Source organism: Ciconia boyciana, chromosome 16 (genome assembly GCF_034638445.1).
Source record: "Ciconia boyciana chromosome 16, ASM3463844v1, whole genome shotgun sequence".
In the NCBI taxonomy this organism is placed as follows: Eukaryota; Metazoa; Chordata; class Aves; order Ciconiiformes; family Ciconiidae; genus Ciconia; species Ciconia boyciana.
Window position 1 is genome coordinate 4,412,932 of NC_132949.1, and position 16,033 is coordinate 4,428,964.

At 38.7% G+C, this 16,033-nt stretch overlaps 1 protein-coding gene across 6 annotated transcripts in view; it reads left to right on the plus strand.

Annotated features, from left to right (window-relative positions):
* The window catches only part of PECAM1 (platelet and endothelial cell adhesion molecule 1), a 47,159-nt gene that overhangs the window by 3,423 nt on the left and 27,703 nt on the right, over positions 1-16,033 (plus strand). For 5 of the 6 annotated variants that reach the window (XM_072880908.1, XM_072880909.1, XM_072880910.1 and 2 more), the window contains exons 1-7: positions 9,396-9,660; positions 9,801-9,827; positions 11,666-11,959; positions 12,915-13,214; positions 13,301-13,570; positions 13,942-14,202; positions 15,200-15,481. In XM_072880908.1, the coding sequence (XP_072737009.1) occupies positions 9,627-9,660; positions 9,801-9,827; positions 11,666-11,959; positions 12,915-13,214; positions 13,301-13,570; positions 13,942-14,202; positions 15,200-15,481 (1,468 nt within the window). In that variant the 5' untranslated portion in view covers positions 9,396-9,626. Of the gene's footprint in view, positions 1-9,395; positions 9,661-9,800; positions 9,828-11,665; positions 11,960-12,914; positions 13,215-13,300; positions 13,571-13,941; positions 14,203-15,199; positions 15,482-16,033 lie in introns of those variants that run through there. The other variant, XM_072880911.1, reaches the window with a different exon arrangement.

Genomic DNA, 16,033 nt, shown 5'->3' on the forward strand with positions numbered 1-16,033 from the left:
TTGCAGCTGGCAGGAAGCATCTGTAAAAATGCAGCTGTCAAGAGAAGAACTGGGAGCGTTTGTGCATTTTCCTGTTGTGGTAGCCTGTTCTTTGTCAGAAAACCACAAAAAAGTCCTGAAGACGCTCGCAGCCAGGTGATGGAGGAGGAGAGGTGTCCCGAAAGCTGCGAAGGAGCCCGGTGTCTCACCCTCCTGTCAGGAGGAGGGGGCGGCCGGCTCGGGGCAGCCGCCGGGAGGCTCGTAAGGGCTGTGGCGCGAAGCCCGCGCGCAGCCGTCCGCCGCCTCCGTCGGTGCCGCCGGCGGTTTCGGTGTCTTCGCGGAGCTCCGCTTGTGGCTGCGGGCGCTGAGGGGGCCTCGGCCGCCCTCCCTTCCCCTGAGGCGCGGGCAGGGCGGCCTGGCCCGGTGTGTGGAGGCGGGAGGGGCTAGGCACTGCCGGCTGCCTCACACACAGCTGAGGGCGGTCTGTGGAGAGTACGTGGAGCCGTTAAGCCACCGGCCGTCTCTTACTCTTCCTGCTCTGTAGAGCCACGGAGGGGCTGGCTGACGTTGCTCACCCGAAACCGAACGCTCTACTTTTTCTAAGAAGCTGATTCCTTTTGTGTGTGGGTAATGGCGGATAGTTATTGTGAGCAGTGAATTTGTCCATAGCTTTTAAAAAAGAAAAGTTTAGTTATCACCAGGATCTCTCATGTACAGCAGCTTTAAGGGGCGTGTGTGCAGAGAGCTTGCTTGGTTCCCTCAGGATGCCCAGCCTGGGTATCTAGGGAAGACAAGTGCTGGTTCAAAGCACTGGTTTCTATTTGGGAAGTGAGGAGACCTCTTCCAGAACTGTTTGTGCCTTTCTTGGCTGGTATGGACTCTGCTCAGCAACCCTGCTTTCTCTCTTCCCTTGGGTGGAGGTCCTGCAGTTCAGTGCATCTTGTGCCTTTCTTGGCTGGTTTGGACTCTGTCCAGCAACCCTGCTCTCTTTCTTCCCTTGGGTGGAGGTCCTGCAGTTCAGTGCATCTATGTCCTCAATGTTTGTTTTGAGTTTTGTTTTGTTTGTTTTGTTTTCCTTGAAATTTGAGTTTAGGGTCTGAAATAGGAGAGAATATGCTTTCTTTGACACGTCCCATCCATCTCAACTATAGATGTAGGATTGTGGGGAAGAACTGTGTTTCATTTAACCATCCAATACCTGGGCCTAGCTGTTTCATCTGCTCAAATATCTGTTTACTTTTCAACTTTTATAATTGCTTTGCAGAGCATTGATAGACACACTTCCTATGTAAAAAGATTTTTGAACCATTATGATAGGATTTGGTAGCTGAGGCTTACTGATGAAGTTTGTATAAAAGCCAGACTGCAATTGCTAGATCAACACAGGGGGAGTAATAACATGTACTGGTTAGAAAATGAAACTTCAGATGAAGTTCATAACGTAAATGATTAAGTTAGGTTGATATAAAGAAGCTTCCAGAAAAATTTGCTTGACTACTCAGTCCTATAGGGCAAGGAAGGGCTGGATATACTAGAATTTTGTTAAAGCATAATCCATTAGACTGTGTGTACTCATGGGAGTTGTGCGTGCCAATGGTGCATTATTATTCTCAAGCACTATTCTTGGACTAACGCTTTTAATTTCTGCTGGTTTATGTGGATATAATTGTGATGAGCATTCAACAGATCTGAAGGTGGATAGCATCTTTATGGCAGCTTTGTAAAAGGCTTGAAGGCAGTGTTTTTCTACAACATGTGCTGGAAGTGTCCCAAAATTAAGAGAATGAGCTTCATTAAATCCTGTAGTATTACTCTGAGACAAAACATTACTGTCTTATTTTTCCCTTCTGCAAGGAGAACAGCATCCATTTTGTCCATATGGCATCCAGTTGGCCATATTATCAATGTGAAACAGGGAAAAAAGGCAAAATTAGCCCTTGGCATTACCTTTCTGTGAGGTTTTGAATACTGACTTTAACTTTGAATACTAACTAGCTCGTTAGTCTCTTGAGTGTCTTGGATAGTAGTAAATGAAGCTTACTTCCATGTTGATTGTTTTTCTGGCAGAGCTGGCTATTGACTTTGGACTAATATGATCTTGATTTGTTCAGCACATATATGTAGCGTTTTATAGCATCAGTAAGATATTGTGCAAGCTTGGAGTTCCCTTTTTATTAGATCTACAGATTTCCTGCCTGGAATGAATGTGGCTGTACATGTAAGAAGAACTGAATAAATTAAACAAAGAGTAATGAACAGAAGTCATCCAGCCAAAACAAGTAAGTTAAAAAGTCTGAAAGAGAGATGTGTATCACTTGGTGCTGTGACAATATTCTGCCTCAAGCAGGCAGGTGGAAGAGAATAAAAACCAAACTGTGCTTTCATTCACAAGGTCAATTCTTTGACTTGAGAATGAAAATAGTGTGACATAGCATTCTGTAGTAAGGCTGTGAAGGCTTCATACTGTATCTGTCCTATTGTAGGCTTCCAGGGAAATTTGCATGTTTCAGCAGAATTATAAAAGTTATTCCCAGTCCCAGTTTCTCATCCTGAGAGGTCCTCCATTCTGGAAGAGCATCTGCTACAGTAGATGTCTGCAGAAGGTTTGCTAGAAATCACCATACACTGACAGTTATGTCTGGTGATGAATTAAATTAAGCGCTTCTGTTTTGTCTGCAAAAAGGTTTTACTGATATAACTAGATCATCACGGAATACCATATTTTTACACTCCTACTCAAAATAGCTGTGGTGGCAAGTCTGCTGTTTAGTTTAACTACTTGGTATTTGGTTGTGAGAAGATTGTTTTTCTAGACGACAAGTAAGAGTAGAAGAGGAAAGGATCTCTTTGATACCCAAAAGATCGGTGCAAATAAACTTTCTAAGACTCGTATTGGGATTTTAGAAAGTTGGCATTCTTTATTGCAGCGCCGGGCAGCACTGGGGATTGCTACACCATGTTGGCATGCTCCAACAGGTTAACAAAGCATATCAGTTAATATACAGAAAAATCATACATATTCATCAGATATCCTGGAAAGGGCAGTCTTATGGTGATGAGTTCCCGGAATTCATTTACATAGTCCAAGCATGCGCTGTAAAATTAGGGTTAGGGTCTTTTCACCCTCTGGTGGTCGTTCATAGTCTTCCTCACGCTGTCTGCTAGTTGAACTTTGGGCTTCCTTTGTCCACATACAGTTATTGAATTAGCTCATCAGTCCTTCGGCCTTGGAATGTTACAAGGGGATCAGTTTAAACTAGTTCTTTGGTGTCTATCTCAGCACAAACGTCCTGAGTTCCTGTTATCAGTGATTTACATATGAAGCCTAACGAGCTTGCTCAAGGTCTGTTTAATCTTGTCAGGCAAGAAGTTACACTATTGTCAACTCTACTCAGCAAATAACTAAAACTATCTTTGCAGGGGAAGAAAACTCAAGAAAACAAGGATGCAAGTGAATCTAAAAAAAATGCAAGTAAAGCTTTTTATGTATCACAGGTCTTAGTCAGAGATTGTCAGAGATTTAATCCTTTCATCTTCTATATGCATATTTAAGATATCTTTACATTTCTTGCAGCAATCCTCAGGTTCTAAATGAGAATTTTAATGTAGTGAATGGTTTTCAGTGAACTGCAAATTGCAAGGAACATGTCAGCAGGTGAAAGGAACTTTTGCGTACCCAATTTGATTATCCTAGCAGCTCCCAAATCCCTCAAAGATGAAATATTTTAAAATGGTATGTCTTCCCTCTGACTCCTCTCCCCCTCCCCCCCCAAAAAAAAAGAAAAAGAAAGAAAAAATTTTGATGTGACACCAAAAACTTGGGTTACTAATGCATTTCTCTTGGGATAAATTCTGACATCACTGTCTGAAAAGTGTTCCAGACAAATGTGTTCAGGAATTGCACAAATGTGTTCAGGAATTGCTATAAGAATACTATGGGTTGAAAAATGTAGAGTACTCTCTTAATCAGCCTTCTTTACAGACTCACAGATGTAATTTTAACTTTGTTCTGCTTCCTAACCTCTGATAAAAATTAACTTTTTTAAAAAAATTTGAATACTTAACATACTGAATGAAAAAAGTGTTAAAAAAAATACACCTGTCAGGACTATGTCTGGTTTTTAGCCCTTTTCAAACTTCTGTTTGTGTACTCTGAGGAGTATCTACCCCTTTGTGCATCCTAACCAGAAGTTATATGAGTAGCAGCAATGGCTGTGTGTGGAGACCTGCTGCAAGTCAGGAAGCAGATCAGTTCTTCCTCTTGGTTTGTGTAAAGTCTGCTGACAGATTTTCTGTCAACTTGGATCAGCTTGTTGAGTGACTACCAACTGAATTTTACTTATGAAACTGATGTGGAATAACGCTTGGAGAATCATCAAGCGATACAAAAACAATGGGAATGCACAGAGAAGGAAAAATATTTCCAGAATTGATTCCCTCTCCAGCCAGAAGGTTCTGACCTTTTCTCTGGCACTGTCCATACTCTGTGATGAATATTATTGCAGAGCTCGAGGCTGTTTTTCTGCTGCATCCAGAAATGCTGGATGTTAAGCAAAACAAGTGCAAATTCTGGTGTGTTGCCAGATAAGCACACTGTGTGATAGTGACACAGACTGTGATGTCTGTTTCTAAACTGAGGACCTTGTTAACCCAGTAGAAGACAGCAGTTAAAAATGTCCTCAAGGTGTAGAATCAGCCACTTAGGCACACTACTGGAACAGAGGAAGTTTGAGAGGTGGTATCAGAGACCACGATCATAATGTAAACCAACAAACAGATTTCCCACCTCTGACAGAAGGAATTTCTCTTGTTTTGTCTGAATGAATTTCTGAGGTACATGGAAGTGTGTGCTACACGAAATACAAGTCAAGATTTCAGATTCCTAGTTTTCTTTTCAATGTGACACCATATCAGTAAGGGAGCATAAAGCCAAATAGTAATAATTAGCTCCTGTTGTATTCAAAAGAAAAATTTCAGTGTGAAAGCCTCAGTGATATTCTCTCAGTCTCTCCTCCTGGTTACTTCCGTTACTTTTCCAGATCTAATTTATATTGCCATTTGGAGGAGGTGTTGGACATCAGTAATCACAGGTTTAATTGTGAAAGAGGGAAGTGAGGAACCACAGCATGCCTCGCTGTAGGGGCCATCTTCCAGTAGATGGTGCCATTGTGAAATGCAATTTATTCTGACAAGCATGAACTTTCGGCATTCTAGGGTTTCTGTAAATTATAGAACTTCTAGACTTCTGAAAAAAAACCCAATGTTAATTTCTTTAATGTTCTTTGTAAATATTCAAATCCAGGGATAAAATTAATTTTTTATTCTTCTCTAGGGAGGTATAAAGAGACACTTTTAAAATAAAGACAAATGATGCAAATGTCCCACATTCAAGAGAAGACAATATACCCCAAAATTATACGTAGAAAAACCTCAGTTCACCCTCAGTTCAGTTCTCAGTTCAGTCCCAGTTCACCAGGGATTTGTCTAGACTTGTGGAAACAGCAACATTTGTTATAATTCTATTATCTATGAGTATACTGAAACAGGAAGTGATAATTAAGCAAAATAGTTCACAGCTGTAAGGAACCAAAAGGATTAAACTATTACACATGTCAGGGGTTGGGGCATTAGAAATCAGAGCTGCTTTTCTAGTCTTGATTTAGTTACTGGAAAGCTTGTGTTGACTTCAATATAGATGGACACAGATCTCTGAATTTTTATAAGTTTTTAAATAGAATTTAGAAAATCCTAAACATTTGTGGATACACCTCTCTAGCAATTAACTGTTTTTAAAATCAGTGAACTTATACAAGAAATTATGTGGAGCCTCCATTATCAGGGACAAGATCTGATGACCCCAGAATGTTATGTTAAGATAAATGTTTTCTCAGTAAATCAGTGAGATAGAACTTGAAGGCAACACATGTAGAGACTTCATCTTTTCTGAAGAAAGTGAAATTCCCATCAGGAATGGGCATGTGAGACCAGGAGACAAAGTTTAGGGGCCCCAGAAGATTCACTGGAATCAGCACGTGCTCTGTGAGGAAGTAAAATGTCAGTCCTAAAGATCGGCACTGCGGTGTGCTCTTTACTGTCACGCCAGCCAACTGGAGAGCAAATGAAAACAAACAGCTGAAATGTGGTGTGAACTCCTAGCTTCCTTTCCTGTCATAAGGGACTGGCTGAAAACGTTGTATCTGCAGAGGGAAAAATTTGAAAATCTTATTCAGCATTTTACCCTTTAATTAGGAAAATAGGCTTTGCCTCTGATTTTAGGCAAAGCTGTGTTCACATGACAGAGCTGATGGTTTTTAGGAAATGTCCTATGTAAGCAAGTAGCAGGGGACCCAGCCAGCAGAAACAGGGCTCATGAATTCCCAGATAAGCACAGCTTTAATATTTACGTGTCCAATTCATTGGGCAGTAGATTAAATGTAGTGATTCACATAGGTTTCAAAGGGCATTGCGTCTGATTATAATGACTATTCTGTCTGCTTCAGAAGGTGTGATGCATTTTTGAGGTCTATCCTACTTTTACCAGAAATATAACAGGGACTAAATAGAGTTCTTTATATGATGTATATTAGAATAACTTTGTCTGATCTTACATATTGCAGAAAAATGTATCTTGACAGATTACAATAAGATGACTGTTGGGAAAACATGCAGCTGTATTACTGGCACAGGTACTTTTAAGTTTAAATTCTTTAAGTCAATCTGATTTCCAGTTTAACAATGGAAGATGGTCTCAAGCCATTCTTTTGTGTTTGAAATGCTTTTCTCCCAAGTTTCATTATATTTTGGCTTAAATTCCTGCAGTTGAATTTACTTCTTGCATTCTGGTCAATACCAGTTAGATTTTCCTCTCCAGGGCAATGTTGAGGGCTTATCAAGAATATGACAGTCTAATCAGCCTGTGAGATCTTACAGAACATCCTTCACTTGGGAGTGACATCTCACAACAGCCTCAGGTTTTGGCACCATTAAACCTTACTCCTGACCTAGTTCATCCTAAAAGCTATCCTTTCCACCTCAGTCTGAAGCTAGCCTGGTTCTGAACTCAACCATATTGGCTCACTCTGAAGGATATTGGCCCACAGTCACTTTCTCCTTCCCTGGCTGCAGCTAAGAGGAGAGCCTTTGTTCCCCGTGGGAAAGACTGGTGTGGTTTTGCTGAGCTTTGTATGTCCTGCTGAATGCTTTTATGGGGAAAGGGGGAAGGGGGAAATCTCCTTCCTTCCTATTTTTTGTTATCAATAGCAAAAGTTGATCTACCTTTGTTCTCCACCTGCCATGTGTCCACCTCCTCTTTTCCTTTACCTGGCTCTGGAGACCATTGTTGGCAACCAGCCAAAACATCAGTCTTTTGTTGGTGGTGTATTTCAAACAGACTGGATTAAGCAGAACAAATACTATTGCTAGTTAACCAGCTTACTTCTTAGTCATTAATTGCTATGACTATTGTGGCATTCTGTACTCCCTCCCTGCAAAACAGGTAGATAGATGCTTGTTCATATTGCCAATACATTGTTAAACAGATGAGTGTTTCCCTCCTGTTTCCTTTTGCAAAATACCATGCTTATGTGTGTAATACAAGCATTAAAGTACACTTATAGCTTTAAACTATTGTTTTTTGGGGAAAAAATAGAGTTTTCATTGACCCGAGGAGAAAATCAGGGGGTTTCATATAAACAGTGAAGCTTATGAGAACTGTATAGACTTCTGTGAATGTGTTTAGTATTGTTTTAAGCAGTGTTTTAACAAGCCTGGAAAATGTCACTGGAAGTAAAGGATAGCATTGACTGTCTACAAAGGAAAGAAACTAAGGGATTAAGAGTTGAGCACTCGATTTTCAAGAATAACTAAATCGCTACTTAGGGAGTTCTGGGACACACAACTTGAGAAACACTTTTTGAAGGGCATGATTTCAACTCACTTTATCAAGCCTATAGACTGAGTCAGTGTTGGGGCTCAAGTGGAAAAACTTAAGTCCGACTTAAAAGTGGACTGATAAACTGAGAAAGGAATATCCTGAACAAAGGTACTGAACATTGGATTCCTAAAAGTTACACAGTAATTTTTTTCTGGAAAAATGAAATTGGTGCTTAAATCTGCCACTTGTGCACTGTCAGATTATTTAAGATTAAAAGCACATTCATACAAAAAATGATAGTACCAAAGCAAGAAAAGTGGAAGAGGAGAGATAGGGACAGGACAGTATCTCTGTAATTCCCTTCCTTTCCTTGTTCTGCCCATCTCTCCCAACCCCTCTCCATTTGAATATCAAGACACTGGTCATGGTAATGAGATTTTGGATAATGATTACATTTTACCTCACAACTAGTCTTCTTCAGAACAACTCCACCTAAATCAAAGCTGATGGCTACTGATTTACTTGTGTTTAGGCTTTCTTTAGGCTTTTTACTTTCCTCAGGCTTTTGTCCATAATCAAAAAACCCCCCTCCATTTTGTTAAACGAAGTTGAGTAATTCAAGTGTTCTGAATTTTACATCAGTTCCTTACTGTATCTCAGGCAGACATTTACACCAGTGGAAACTGAAGGCAAAATGCTGAAGTAGAATGTTTTGCAACTTTTTCTCCCCCTCTGATCACATTTGCTCAATTTCTGCTTTCAGTGTTTTGGATGCAGAATTGATCATCCCTGATTGCAGGTTGGCTGTAATATTGTCAGGCTATTTATACCATTGGAAAAAATTAACACAGAAAAGGTCAGAAGATCTCTCAGGGATGCCTGAATTCAAACAGTGTCAAGCTACTAGCAGATTTAACTCTTGCTCCAGAGTATTCTCTATTTCAGATTGTGCCAGTGCTGCTTCAGGTTTCTGCTAAGAAATGAAACTCCAACCGGTTCTTTTCTTGTGGGGTTTAAGTTTTATGATTGTGTATGTTTTGCACTGTCCTAACTACATAAAATAAAATCTTGTGCAGTTCCGTGTTTTTGATATATGATGGTAGTATGAGAGATCCGCCTGTCAATATTCTAGTCTAACACAACAGTAGCTATGGTTTCTGAGATAATTTGAATTTATTGTGCACCCTACAGTAAAGCTGTTCTTTGCCACAGCAAAGATGAGAGACCTAGAAATGGAGGTAAAGGGGAAAAATGAGTAATTATGTACATGTATTCTCTGAAAGAGTTCTCCATGTCAGGATGAAGGGAAATATTTGCTCAAGGCTCTGCTGAGGTCAAATAGTGAAGGTAATTTGTGTTTGTAAATGGTTAATTGTGACTTAAAAATACGCGTATTGACAGGAACTGCAGGATAAATGTCATTGGAACTTCTTGTTTTTTTAATACACCTTAAGAAATTAAACAAAGCAAATGCATTTGGTGGCGCCCTCAGGAAAAGTCCAGTCACTTCCTGAACAGTAATCTGCCTGTGAGCAGCAGATAGATTCTCATTGTTTGCCATTTCCAGTTTCCAGTAATGGGAACGATTACTTGATCTAGCCAGTTTCTGTTGAAGAGCTGGGAAAACTTACGAATTTTCATGGCAAAATTTTATCTGTTTCCATAAAACAACAAGAGAAAAAAACCATAACTTGTTTTTGGTAACTGGAGGCATCACGTCTGATGATGAATATTGTTTTATTTTGGAATTAAGTGTCTGTTCTTCAGGAACGAGATGTATCTTGCTCTTCTGGTGATTTTCTTGCAGTGTAAGTTCGATAACTAAATATCTGGGTGGGTACATGTGTTTCTGATTTGTTTGGGGTTTGTTGGGGCTTTTTACTCTTTCCCATTACTGTTTCTCAATCTGTAAGCTTTGAAAATAATATTTCTTTTCATTTTTTTTCAGGTTCAGAACTTTACACTCAGGAGAGAGGTAGGTAATGACAGGGGTTTTTTTCCACATAAAAATTTAAAATAAGTAATTTAACTAATTCCTCAGTTGTTGGTGTGCATCCATAACAGAGTTTATCTGGATTTGCTGTACTATAGCTCAGTACGAAATTTGGCCATGTAAAAAAAGGTTTTACTTGATGGTGTTTCTTGGTATAGTGTTTAAATGAGAGATGTGCTGCTCATACTTTAATAAATGTTTTGGTGAAATCTTTCCTAGAGTAATTTGCTTTACTGAGCCATACAAGAGAAGAGATGGAAGAGGAAATTTAAATACTAGCATTTTGTTTTGGTCTTTAAAAAACCCTTTCATGCCCACAAGCAAGGAGGTATGATAAAATTATAGAATATAAGTTAAGGGCACTCTCTCTTGCTCTTTTTCTGCAAAAGAAAAGATCATGTCTGAGCAGAGTACAGAACTTGCGTTCTGAAAGGAATGTGTTTACTTTTTACGTTATCATCTTTCTGACTTCCAGCACGTACACTCTGCATACTTCTTTTTTCCATCACTAGGGAGAAATGTTTGCTTCTTGTTGCCAGGTAGTCTATTCACATGCAAAAAAACTTACAATTTTTGCATTGGTTTTATGCCCCAAACTCTCTCTAGCAAGGACAATTTATAAATAGCTGGTAAATGTACATGGCAAGGGACTTCTTTAGATGCAGGACAGTTTTCCTGTTCTAGTAGCAAATTTCTAATACAAATCCTGGCCAAAATGGGTATACCCAAAAGCTGTAAGTTCTAAAGGAAGGGAAAGTGAATGAACTCATAAATCTTTCCCTATACTTGTTCATTTAGCTGTGTGAATAAAAATATTAATTATACCAGGATTCTAATAATTATAAAATTTTAAGCTACAAATTATTTATCATCGCTGTGGTTATAAACATAGAAGCACTATATATATATACTCTGCTATTATAAACTTTATTTCTTAAAGTGCTTATAATTTTTAATTTTTTTTTAATAGGAATATTGTATTCAGTGTATTTTTTCAGGGACTAACATCTAAATTCTAAATTAATTGAAAGCATTGCTTCTGCATATGATTCTGTATTTGAATTAATCAGGGTATGATTGCTAAGGACTCTTGAGAGTGTGATTGCTGGGCTGCCAACAATGTAAAGTTAGGCATGTACATGTTTGCTTGCAGAACTTGAACCCAAATACCTTCTGTTGTGCTCTAGTTATCTTAAACTAGAGATTTAAGATTATCCCAAGCTTGTGAGTTACATGTTTAAAGTGGAACTTGCTGAATGACATAACCCTAACCTTACTTTCAGATAAAAAATACTGGGATAACTCCAAGGATTTCTGCTAATTGGGGATGAATTGGCTTGGGGTTTAATACAACTCTAAGAAGGGTTTTCCTGTCATTTTTCAGTTCACTCAGACAAGTATAAATACAAAATTTTGTTCACCTCTCACATCTCCTGCCAATTAGAGTTGAAAACAACAAACCACGAGAAATAAGGAAAACCAAGAAGTAGCTGCAAACCTATTCCAGTGTCCTCTCTGTCTTCTAGGGAATTTAGTATGGCATGAGCATGGCCAAAACAATGATTCTCGCAGTCCCCCAAGGCAAAGACTGAGCAGATGGACAGTGTGTGCTGTGACAATCAGTAGTTGTCTCTAGTATACTTGTGCAGTGGAAGGTAAAGCTGCTGCCACTGTCAACATCTGAGATCTGACCACAAAACACCTGCTACTAGGGTACAGTGAATTAGTTTTTATGATTAACATGTAGCAGCTTGAGCTAACAGTATTATGTTGGACTCATTGAAAAGAAATGTAACTCTGTCTTTATTTTTTCCATCAAGTTTTTACTTTCAACACAGTTGAAATCAAGGCTCAGCCATCTGTCAAAGTAAAGAATGGAGCTCCTATGTCAATTGTCTGCCATGCTGATATTAGCAAAAGTACCAATTTCCAGCTGAAGCATAATTTTACAATTTTTAAGGATGGCAAGCTTGTGTTCATGACTGTATCAGACAAAGGAGATGCACAGTATGGAATATCTATGGCTAGATCTTCAGATACAGGAGAGTATGACTGTACTGTGGAAGCAGGCGGGAAGACAAAATCTAGTAACTCCTTACATGTTTGGGTAACAGGTGAGTATTCCTTCAAACGCGGCAGTTTTCTAAGATACAAAAAGAGAACAACCTTCCAGTGGAAGTAATAATAGCCAGTGCCAAATAGGATATCTTGAAAAGTGTTTTTTATCCATAAACATCACAGTACTTTACAAGAGTTTAGTACTAAATCCTAACGTTAAGGCACAGAAATGAAATCATGATCCCAAGGCTACATGGCAGATCAGTGATAGTCAGGAATACAATCTGTGCCTCCTGTGCCATCATCCCCTCTGTCCTGAGCCTCTGTTCCCTAGACTGAGAAAGTATTATTTGTGAAAGCTTGTGCCTATAGATCATAAACATGATGGGGGGTGGGTAGATTACTGGAAAAGCTGGAAATAATGTACAGAGATTCTCACCTTGTGATAGCCATTGCTAAAGCTAGTATCAACTGTGGACTACTTTTGTAGACAACGTTATATCAATCTTGTTCTTTCAGCTCTTATGAGAACAGAGGCCACCTCCATCTATACTCTTTCTAGCCATGTGTTCTTGACTGCAAGTGACATTTATCCCCTTGGAAAAGAATATGTTCAGCATTAAATAGTTACAGGGTTGTGAGGGCTTGTAATTTTTCTTCAGAGGCCTGCACCTCTAGCTACAGAAGTTGGGATGGCATTTAGTTTCTTAGCTTGCTTATTTCTGAGTGGCAATAGGAAACACTAAGGAGTAAGCAGTCTTACCTTCAAAACAGCAAATTTCATACTTCACATGTTGCATCAAGATTGTATTATCTGCTCAAGGGACATTTTGTTCTTCTGAAGGTGCCTTGGCATGCACCCACACATCAAAGGAACTGTCTTCAAAAGCTCAGTTCTTGCAAATTATTTGCATCTGTTCATTAGCATAAATCACTACCATAGTCGTCAGAGATAGTGTTTATTTCAGGATTATGCAATATTCTATTTCTTTTCTTGTTTTCTGTTCTAAGGAATGACCAAGCCAATCCTGACTGCTGAGAAAAAAGAAGTTTTAGAGGGTGAAGTTGTGAAATTACGTTGTGAGCTGCCAGAAGAAGAACCTCCTTTATATTTCTTTTTCCGGAAGATAAAGATGAATTCAACACCTAAAGAAAAACATGTATTTGAACCATACAGAAATTTTTCTGTAGTGGAATTTTCTGTTGAAGAGGGAGATAATATTTTACAATTTGATTGCTTTGGTAGGAGAAATGTAAAACTCGAATTTGAAAGCTCAGAACACAGCAACAAAACACTTGTTACAGTCAGGGGTAAGTTGCTTAGCTTTTCTTTTTACATTTCTTTGCTTGCTATGATTAAAAAGTTGGGTCATGAGTTTATATGTATTCTCTTGCAGAACCATTTATAAAGCCTACTCTGAATGCCAAGCCCTCAAGTAATATTACAGAAGGAGACAGAATACAGTTTGAATGCTCAACTGTGGTAGCCCGAATGCGTGACATTGAAATCATACTCCAGAAAAACAAAACAATACTAAACAGTGTACGAGATGAGAAACTTCTGAAATACTCTGCAGTAGCTACTCTAGAGGACAGTGGTGAATACTTGTGTAAGGTGGAGCAAGGGAGAGCATCTAAAACCACCAAACTGAATGTTGTTGTGTCAGGTAACACCTCTGTTCATCTTAGATTTTACTCAATGGATTAGTATTTAAATTTAAATTTGGTAGAACTCAAGATCTAAGTGTAAATTTTCCCTAAGTTAAAGGCTATTTAGATTTAGATTTCGGTTTCTAATTTTTGCCTGCCAATACTTTCCAACTAAAATAATACTTTCAAATAACACATATGAGAATTGGTTTCAAGTGATTGCTAAGTTTCTGTTTTCCCTGAAAATATTATTATATTAAAATAACATGATTGTTTTTTCCTGTGATTGTAAACTTTCAGTATGTCCTTCACTCTGCATACTTTGAGATAGGTAGTTATATTCTTTTAGGCTCAATTTGAATGAATTCCTTCCCTTTTTATCTTGCAGAATTATTCCCCAAGCCAATATTGGCTGCTTCTGTGAGTAAGCTGGATGAAAATAAAGAATTAACTTTGAGTTGCAGCATTAGTGGTTTTCGGAAAGCTAACTTCTCTATATTACGGAAAAATTCAAATGGAGACATCTGGTTGAAAAATTCTAGAAACTTAACAATGAGAGTTAATGTGAATGATACTGGATCCTATATCTGTAAAGCTGAAGTAAAAGGAATAGTCAAGGAGAGCAAACCTGTAAGGATAAATGTTTATGGTGAGTTGACACAGAGGCTTAGAACCCGATGGTGGGGGGGAAAAATCAAAACCGTAAGGTTATAAATAAGCGCATCTGTTTACAGAATCAGTCTCTAGTCCATGAACTAGCAGGGTGTCTCTTAGTTCTTGCAATATTAATTTCTGTGAGATGTGCTTGTCATCTTTAGCTGTAGAGGAATTGGCCTATCGTGGTCTAATCACGTCAGACTTTTCCAGGGCTGGCCCTAAGAGAAGGGAGTTAGCATGTCTTCCTTCTGTTCCCTTGATTCTGCCAGGTGCCAAATAAACTCTCATTCATTACCATTTGCAGGAGCTGGGAATGTTCTGCAAACCTTTCACTCATCAGTTTGATCTGAAACTCTGTCAGTGTCTGCCTTGAATCCCTCCCCCTGACCCTCCAGGCAGAAAGCCATGAGAGCCAGAGGTCATCTGGATAGCTCTACTCCAGAAAAGCCAAGTTTTTTGCTATCAATACAACCCCCTCACCAGCATGCTAATTATAAACACCCTAGTTTCCTTCCCTCTCATGGAACAAGCACAGTCGGTTCTCAAGTCTCTAAAGGGGGATTAACTGGGTTGTGACTCACTGTGCTGCAGAAACAGAGGTCCCTGATTAGGTGCTGCAGGATCCATCTCAGGTAATATGTGCAATGGTACTTGCGTGTATTTTTGCTCTACAGACTTACTCCTTGGATCAGAGTTAGTTCTGGAGTTTGGATGATCCGCAGCTGTGTCACTGATGCTGTTTTTGTTTTCCTTTACATTCTCCTTGTATGCTATTTTATTCTAAGTCATATATGTTCTATTACCTATGTTTTTGTTTTGTTCAAGTCACCCCCTGCTTCCATTCTATCAATGAGGAAGAGCTTCCCAATATAGGCTGTGTGTGCCAACTAGCTAAATATTGTATATTTATGTTTTCTATAAAATAATATTGTATCTTTTGGCCTTATGCAGCATAATTTGCAGCAAATTTTTCTTTATTCCCCTTTTAGCTCCAGTCTCCAAGCCCACTCTTTCTGTTGTCAGTGGTTTACCGGAGGTGGTGTTAGGGAAGCCTCTACAGTTAATCTGTCGTTCAGTGATGGGAACACCGCCAATAACATTCACGTTCTACAAAGGAAGTGAAGTTAAGAAAACAGTAATTAATGACACATATGCTACGTTCTTGGATGAAAATATTAGACAAAATGACAAAAGAGGATACAAATGTGATGCTAGAAATAATCACTCCAGTGGTATGAAAACTAGCAATATTCTAAACATTACAGTAATAGGTAAGTTGGTTTCATTCTTCTTCTTGTCTAATGTCATATTTTGATTTTTGAAACTGTAGCAGCAAATGATGGACTAAGCAAAATGGATGTGAAATGTTTACAAATTTTTGCTCCCTTGAATTAAAAGTAGTTGGAGATCTGTATCACAGACTATTTGTCACTGAAGTAAAAATCCTGATAGTAATCCAAATCAAGTTAACTACAATTGAGTTTATTTTAATATTAAAAGCAGATCTGACTTGAAATCTTATAGAAGCTGTTTTAGTAAAATTAATGATTAAAAATTTCAGGACCAGATCCATTTTCTTTATGTTTGATTTTCATAGGACTGGACTAAATTTATACATAATGATATTGGAGTTAGTCTATGATTTTACTCACTAAAATAATTGAGCTAGCTAGATTCCTGGTAAAAGACGTAAATCCTCACTTTTAATAATCCCTCTAAATGCCTCTGTTATTAGTTGCAGTTTTCAGAGGCACTGAGCATATGTTCAACACCAGAAGCTGCAGCTGCTAAGTAGCTCTGAAAGTCAGTCTATTATTATGCCT